Source organism: Trachemys scripta, chromosome 9, assembly GCF_013100865.1.
Source record: "Trachemys scripta elegans isolate TJP31775 chromosome 9, CAS_Tse_1.0, whole genome shotgun sequence".
Lineage (NCBI taxonomy): Eukaryota > Metazoa > Chordata > Testudines > Emydidae > Trachemys > Trachemys scripta.
Genome location: NC_048306.1, coordinates 51,062,876 through 51,071,144, shown reverse-complemented (window position 1 = coordinate 51,071,144; position 8,269 = coordinate 51,062,876). Strand labels below are relative to the sequence as shown.

The following is an 8,269-nucleotide window of genomic DNA, read 5'->3' as shown; positions in this document are numbered from 1 at the left end:
GAGGTAGACTACTGCCACTGCAAACTCTCCTGCCAGGTGGAATGAGAAGCAAAAGCTCCAGTCCAAACAGATCAAGTGATTTTGAAACTGAGCAAAGACAAAATGGGAATGATACCAAAGCAATAAAATAAATCAATGACAGAGGTTTAAAAAAAAAACAAAACAAAAAAACCACACACACACACAAATGAAGTTGAAATTCCTCCTTGTTTATTTTAATGTTTGGAACATTTTTGAGGTGATTTATGCCCTCCCCTCAGTATATTTTTCATTTTCTTATATTTATTTTAGAGTTAATTGGATTTCCAGGCTTTGCAGCCAGACACAGTAATTGATCTCTGAAAAGATGGATTTGTTGCTTTGCTGGGCCTGAGTTTGACAAGCTGAGGGGAAAGAAAAGAGGAATAGACACATGCACACACGACAAAAGTGGGTCAGAATTGGGTCCAGCTGGCACAGCACCCCATGGCAGCTGCCAGACCCGTGGAATAGATGCCACTCTGGACAGAATTTCTCCTCTAGCCTGACCTTGGCCTCAATTTTCAAATGCCCAGTGATTTTGGCTGCTGTACTGGAGACACCTTAAAGAAGCCTGATTTTCAGTGCCTCTGAATCTGAGGCACCTGAAAACATGGCCCCATTGCCTCCCTAGCCCCCTGCCCACCACCATATTTAAATGCCCTCTACCCTCCACCCCAGAGAAGGCAGGAGTCAACTTAACCTAAACACCCCTGACATTAAACTGGCCTCCTCTCATTCCTGCCAGCTCGCCACGGTCTTACTTGTGACCATCTCTTCTGCGTGTGTGGTCCTTTCCATGACTGTTGGCAGCCGCCAGACAGCAACATAGCAATGGGCTCTCTGAAAACCATCCCAACCCTGGAGCTAGTGCAGAATGCAGCTGCCCGTTTCTGTGTCGCTGCTAGCTGAAGGGACCTGATAGCAGTTCTCTGTAGAGTAGATCTTGCAGGCTCCTGGAGGCAATTCAAGGTGTCAGCGCATATCTCTAAACCACCACATGGCTGAGGTCCTGGCTACCAGAGAAATCACCGTGTGCCACTGGGAAAGTTGGCTCCCAGACCCTTTTCAGTGTTCGCTTGCTTTGCGCTTCATTTCATATTCAGAATACATCACAGGGGCCAGCAGTATGTTAATATGTGTACAGCTGCCTGGAGAAGAAAGAAAACAAAACAGCAGCACTACTCAAAGAGAGGAGAAATCCCTTCTTTTCTTCCAAGAACTTGTGGAATGTTTGGCTTGACATCATATTCGCAGTCAAGTCTGTCCTCCCAGTAATCTAGGGGAGGGGGATTACAATTCCCTTTATCTGTTACTGCTTTGTCCAAGGGGCAGCGTATCTGTTGTTTGGATTTGGTCAGTGTGAATTGTTTTGTACATCCAAAAGGATACAGATACTGCATCTTACAAAATGGATAAAAGGAAATGCTTTTTCACACAATGCATACTTGGACTGTGGAACTCCCCGACACCGGAATTTATTGAGGTCAAAAATTTAGCATGGCTAAAAAAGGGGACCGGATATTTATGTGGATAACAAGACTGGGCAGTGTTATAACAGTTAACTGGGCTAGATGGACCATTAGTCTGACCCAGTATGGCCATTCTTATATTCTTAATAGTTAATGCTATGATAAGTTTGGAAGGGATATTAAACTTTGTGCTTCGGGACTTAGGTCAGTCTCTATTAGAAATCAGGATGAAACCTAATAATGGGGGACAGATTATCCCAAAGCTGCTACTGTGGGTTCTCACATCTTCCTCTGAAACAGCTGGTGATGGTCACTTCCAGAGACAAGATACTGGACAAGGTGGACTGCAGGTCTGATCCACTCTGGCAGTTTTCTAAAGCTGGTGTGAGAAATATTGACGCAATCTTAGCTTGTGACTTCCCTAGTTGCTGAGGTCTGCGATGATGTTTATAGCAAGAGATGCAAGGGTATATCTTCTGAATTGCAGCTAGCATCACAGTTAGCAAAGCAAGTTTATGTGTGGGACTATTCTGTACAGGGGTAAGCTATCATTCATTTTCCACCCTTATAACTACCATGTGCTGTATGCAGGAAGCAACTTGCAAATGGTTCATGTACAAGGGTTAACCGGGACTCGACCCTCTCCAGGGAGTCGGGGAGCCACACCAGCTCACTACATACAGTTATTGTTCGGGGGATTTAGTCTGTCCGCGGGGGTCTCCCTCGGCAGCCCTTGCAGCAACTGAAATAAACACGGTAAGCCCAGGCCCCAAGTCAGGGTGGGCAACAATGAGTCATGGACTCAGGCCCGCAGTCAGGGCTGAGCAACAACAGTACAAATAGTGTCAAGCCCAGGCCCTAGGTCAGGGCGGGGCAATGCAGAGTCAGGACTCAGGCCCTCAGGTAGGGCTGAGCAACAATAGTACAGACAGTAGGGAGCCCAGGCCCTGGCTCAGGGCGGGGCAACAATGGGTCAGGGCTCAGGCCCTCAGGTGGGGCTGAGCAATAGCAATAGGCCCAAGCCTCCTCAGGCCTGGGAGAGGGGGAGACTGCCACCCACAAGTTGGGTGGCAGGGGGGATGCAGGCCCTCCCACTCCACTGCGTCCCAGCCTGGGGCCCTACCAGCAGCAGAAGACCCACTGCTGTCAGTGGGGATCCTGGCCACAACACACTGACATGGACTCTGGCAGGGCTGCAGCCAGACTAGGGTCGGCTGCCCCCGGGCTACTTCCAGATTCCCCCTCGGGTAGTACCTGGGTCAGGGTGTTGTCCTCTGGGGGGGGGCAGCACCATAGGTTCCTCTGGGTAGTGGGCGAGCAGCAGGCTCAGCAACTTCTCTGGGTAGCGAGCGCAGGGTAGGTCCGGCAACTCCTCCCGGTAGCGAGCGCAGGACAGGTCTGGCAACTCCTCTAGGTAGCGAGCACAGGGTAAGTCCGGCACCTCCTCCGAGTAGCAAGCGCAGGGCAGGCCCGGCCAGTCCTGGCGGCTGCCTTGGGCCGTGGAGTTTTCCCAGTCACAAGCTAGACTGGAGGCGTCTGGCCTCTCCGGCGGTTCGGGTCTTACTGAGCTTTGAGGGCGAGCCTTTATACTTCCGGGTCGCCGCCTGACCCTCTGAGGGGCAGGCTCTGAGCTCCCTAGCTCTGCCCACTCTGGCCTCCGGGGCGGCAGGGAGCCACACTGCCTCATTACAGTCAGCTGAAGTGAAACGGATACATACTCGCTGGCACACAGATCAATTGCAAAGAAAAGGTCCAATTTGCTGCTGCCTTGCCTCACCATTTGCACCTGTGCAAAGTGTGTGTCAAATGCGACCAGTCTCTTCAAGTAGCATTTCACATTCACTTGGGATGGATGTAGATGACTAATGCAGGGAGCAAGGCAATGGAGAACCAGGCCTGCTAGGTGCTTTATTGCAAAGAGAATGTATGCCGTCCCACACATGCATTATGTTACTTAGATGGTCATCATATATCCCTCCACCCTTACAGGAAGGAGGGAAGACAAGGCAGAGCCGTTATAATCCAGCCTTTATAAACTCCAGACTTTGGGGCTTTATGGGTATTAAGGAAAATATGTCAGCAGGCTGGATTTCCTGCTTTTCAATTCCCATGGCAGTGTTCCTTATCACCAGGGTTTGGATCCAGTCCAGGCCTTTTAGATTGCACTTCATGCAAGAGACTTTTTACAAAGGCAGGTCCCTCCTCATCCACAGATGTACGTTTTCTCTTTGTATCAGCTCCTCAGCCTGGCAAGGAAAAGGACTGCTGCTTCCACAACCTCACACACAAAAGATTTCCTGGTCTCAGCTAGGACTTTACTGCATCTGTTTTGTGTGATGGGGCTTAGATCAGGAAACAGAAGGCCTCTGTTTCCATCATGCAGGATCTCTAGTTGATCTTCAGCCAGCCTCAGGGATCAATCACTGTCCCCATCATCAGATAACATGACTAGAAAGGTAGTTTCCTTCTTTTCCTTGCCGCAGCACTCCCCTTCCTGCTATTTGATAGCACCGCTCCACATAAAAGGAACCAAGTGTGTAGGAGTCAAGCCAAGGTATTTTTTGCTGTAAACAAACTCAGTTGCGTCTGGTGCTTCTACACCTGCTGGTGAACCAGGAACTCAGACCTTCTGTGCCCTTCCCAGCCACTCGGGGTATATCTACACAGCAATGTAAGCCTAGGGTTAGTGGGACTCGAGTCAACTGACCCATGTCAGGGAACCCTGGGCTCGAGCATCTACACTGCATTTTAACCCTAGGGTAAGGATTCTCTGCCCTGTGGTCGAACCTAGGCTCTGCAGTGCACAGACTTCAGTCAAAGTAACACTGCCCCACAGGCTCTGTTTTCCTTCCTCATCTCTTACAGATAATAGCTCTCACGTCAGTCTATCCAGCTTTCGGGAGTTGTTCCCTTCTCCCCCCCCCCCATCTTTTCTTTATAAGTGAACACGTTTAACACGGAGCCCATTTTCACTTTTCCTGAAAAGCACAAAGCAGTGTAAAGTTTGTTGGACAAACGGTCTGGGGAAAGCTTCTGAATGATCCTTTCTGGTGGCTGTGGCTGACCTGAGGAGAAGGCCACATGGGATGGTATTGTAGGTTCAGTCATAGTGCACGGTTTGATAGCTTTGTTTTCTATCTCAGTTAGGCTCTCTCGTGGCAGGAAGCTGCAGCCTGGTGTTGGGCATGGTGTGGATCTGAACCGCCCCCACGAAAGCACTGGACTTGGTTGGGAATTTTTGATGTCATTTTTTTCCTATTGAAATATACCAATTTGCAGTCCTATTGAAGACACAGCCACTCAATAAGCTGTGCTAATTCTGTCCTAATGTTATTTTATTCAGTATAACAAAGTCTCCAGGGAGCCAATTTCCACCAGAACTTGTTAACAATTTATAACTATTGGCTTGATCATTTAAAAAAAAAAACTAATTAAATTAGTCCCTGATCCAGAGTCCCCGAAGAAAAATATATTCTTCAAGAATGCAAGGATTATAAACAAACCTCACAGATCTTGTAAAAACAGAAAGAATGAGGGTAGGTGTATGCTGTCAGATAAGATCTAAAGCTGTTAGAAAATGAACCTTTGTGCCTTTCAGTGAAGGTTTTATTTGTCATTCTTAAAGGGGCCCTGCAAGTATGTTCTGATACAGAGCAGGAGAAATTCACCCCTGTCCTGAGGGGAAGCATCATTTAAACCCTCAGAATATTTGTACAGGAGTGTGGGGCCGAATCCCTCATTGTAGTTACTATTCAGCTGTCAGGCTGGCTGCACCAAGGATGAATGTGACCCAGCTTCTTTTACTCCCCATCATTAGTTTAGGATGGGGATAAAGCTGTTTTGGGGATTTGGACCACCAGTGCCCATGGCTTTTCTAATGGAAATAAACATCCTTAGATGGTTTTGAAATCTCTCTTATGTATCTTCCCTTGGCAGTTTACTACTTTTTTCTAAACGGGAGTGGAGCTGATGGAGAGGACCTTGATGGGACATTTCGGTCTATCCCCGCATAAGTGCATGGGCTCCAGTGTCATCTGATGCTAGCAGAAATAATCCTAGGAGGGCAGCTGCCAGTCGTAACCCTCAGTCTCCTGACCCAACAGAGGGCCCTCTAGAGATCTGCATGTGGGAGTTGGGCCACAGGCAAGAGAAGTAGGACAAGGGGTGGATAAGCTCCACACATAGATTCATAAATTCCAAGGGCAGAAGGGGCCATCTTGATCATCTAGTCTGACTTCCTGGCCCGAGAACTGCCCCAAAATAGCTCCTAGAGCAGAATTTTTACAAACACATCCAATCTAGATATAAAAATGGTCAGTGATGGAGAAAATTTCACAACCCTTGGTAAGTTGTTCCAGTGGTTAATTACCCTCCATGCTAAAAATGTACGCCTTATTTCCAGTCTGAATTTGTCTAGCTAACTTCCAGTCATTGCATCATGTTACACTTTTCTCTGCTAGATCAAAGAGCCCATCTCCTTCACTGGAGATTTTCAAAAGGAGGCTGGGATAGCCAGCTGTCTTGGATGGTTTAGACACAACAAACCCTGCATCATGGCTGGGGATTAGCCTGGGTGACCTCTGTGGTCCCTTCTAACCCCATGGGTCTGTGATTATTAAATATTTGCTCCCTGTGTAGATACTTAGACTGTGATCAAGTCACCCCTTAACCTTATCTTAGTGAAGCTAAATAGACTGAGTTCCATGAGTCTGTCACTCTAAGGCAGGTTTTCTACTCCTTTAATCATTCCCGTAGCTCTTCTCTGACCCCTCTCCAATTTATCAACATCCTTTTTGAATTGAGGGCACCAGAACTGGGCACAAGATTCCAGCAGCAGTTGCTCCAGTGCCAACTACAGAAGGCAAAACAACCTCTCGCCTCCTATTCAAGATTCCCCTGTTTATGCATCCCAGGACTGCAGTGGGGAATCTGTTGAAAAGCTTGTGGCCTCTGTGGCTGTGTTAAGTGTTGTGTGCCCTCTGACCATGCTGTGGGAAGCTGCGGGTGAAGCTGGGTGGCTTTGAAGGATCAATTTGCTGCTTTGCCTGTAGATGCTTTGCAGCATGTTTGCATGGTGGATGTGGGAGAGGATAAGGTATCTGGGATCCCATAATAATCCTTTCCTCTTCCTCTGCCTCTTGAATAGCCCAGTGCTTTCCTTGGTTGGGAAACACTTGTATAGTCCTTGACTAGGTGTCTGAATTGCAGTGGGGTCAGACATGGGGTAGGGGGTGGGAGAGGAAGAGGAAGAGCCACAGAACAAGGACAAGAACAAGTTGCAGTGGGGGTGGTCTAGGTTGGATATTAGGAAAATCTTTTTCACTAGGAGGGTGGTGAAGCACTGGGATGGATTATCTAGGGAGGTGGTGGAATCTCCTTCCTTAGAGGTTTTTATGGTCAGGCTTGACAAAGCCCTGGCTGGGATGATTTAGTTGGGGATTGGTCCTGCTTTGAGCAGGGGGTTGGACTAGATGACCACCTGAGGTCCCTTCCAACCCTGATATTCTATGATTCTATGTGTCTCACTCTTTCCTCGTCCCATTGCAGGAAGCCTTCCTGCCTTCTCTAGTCTCATTAATCCCTTTCTGCCTTTTCCAGGGTATCCGAGCTGCTCCGCCACCTGCAGCCATTGCAAGGACTGCCAGCTCCATTCCTGCCACCACAGATCACTTCCCAAAGAGCGTCCACCCCCAGGGAATCAAGTCGCAACACGGAGCCAGAGTTTGATTTGCTCTTTTGCTGGCCTGTAGAAATCCCTGCCCACATACTGGGGAAGATTGTTCCAAACAGGCATCCCTTGTCACAGCCACAGCTTTTGCATCCACAGTTATTTGCAGGTTCAGTTCTTGCCCCTTAATTACGGTGATCGTTTCCGTAGCGGCGAAACAACACTGAACTAGGTGCTACACAATAGATAAGCCTTAAGATATAATACTTGCCTGAAAAAGCTAAGTATTAGTAGCACCTATAATTCTCAGTCAAGTTCAGGGCCCTGTTGTACCAGCACTATACACATACAGTAAGAGAGAGGCCCTGCCCAGAAGAGCTTACAGTCAAAACAGACAACACAGAGAGAACTTGTGACTTTCCCTAGGAAAATGGCAGAGCTGGGAGTGAAACCCAGCCCCTCTCCCATGTCTAACTACCTGAGGTGTGGGAGTAGACAGGTCATTAGTCACCTGGGAGACATTCATTGTCCCTTGCAAGTCATTGCAGGTGATAATGAAGAGGCTGGATTGAAGTTAGTATGAAAACACAGTAGGCAGAAAACATGGTTACCGGCTAGTTGTATATACATGCAGCACTGAAAATAGAACTTATGGGACTGGGTTCAAAAAACACAGGGCTCTACGCAATCTTCTAAAGGGAATGCTCTTCTACATTGAGGGAGTGCAAGGAGCCTGCACGCATGTAGGTAGGCCCAGCATATTGCATCCAACAGAGGGCAGCAGTGTGCAGATCACAGAAGTCAATGTCTCACAGGTCAACCGCCATAAAAAAGCGTTCAGTCCCCAAAAATGGCTCTCTTGCTATTTGCATGAGTAATGACCTCGCCATTATTCAGTTCCTCATTTCCATCCCAGCAGGGGTTTTCACTTCCCCACCCAATGCACATCAATGGGAGAAGGGGGGTCACAGACGTGTATCGCTTCCGCCGAATTGGTTTCCTAATTGATGGTCACATTTTAACAGGCAATTGTGAAGAATTCTGGTGGAAAAAAGAGCAGAAAAAATAGGTGCCTTCAGTTTGCAGGCTGTTAACTGTAATTAGCCTGGTT

The 8,269-nt window shown here is 48.0% G+C and overlaps 1 protein-coding gene across 1 annotated transcript; it reads right to left on the bottom strand.

Annotated features, from left to right (window-relative positions):
- Positions 1–211: 211 nt before the first annotated feature.
- Positions 212–3,453, bottom strand: LOC117883186. Its single transcript, XM_034782272.1, has 2 exons — positions 2,745–3,453; positions 212–1,169 (listed from the first exon to the last, which is right to left on the bottom strand). The coding sequence occupies exons 1-2, from the start codon at positions 3,430–3,432 to the stop codon at positions 1,087–1,089; spliced, it is 771 nt and encodes a 256-aa protein (XP_034638163.1). The 5' UTR covers positions 3,433–3,453; the 3' UTR covers positions 212–1,086.
- Positions 3,454–8,269: the final 4,816 nt, after the last annotated feature.

Excerpts from the sequence above, each read along its gene's own strand:
- LOC117883186 (XM_034782272.1), bottom strand. The coding sequence starts at position 3,432 with ATGTGTGGGACGGCATACATTCTCTTTGCAATAAAGCACCTAGCAGGC. Across the intron at positions 1,170-2,744 it reads AGGACAACACCCTGACCCAG|GCAGCTGTACACATATTAAC; the intron begins GTACTACCCGAG and ends TTTCTTCTCCAG.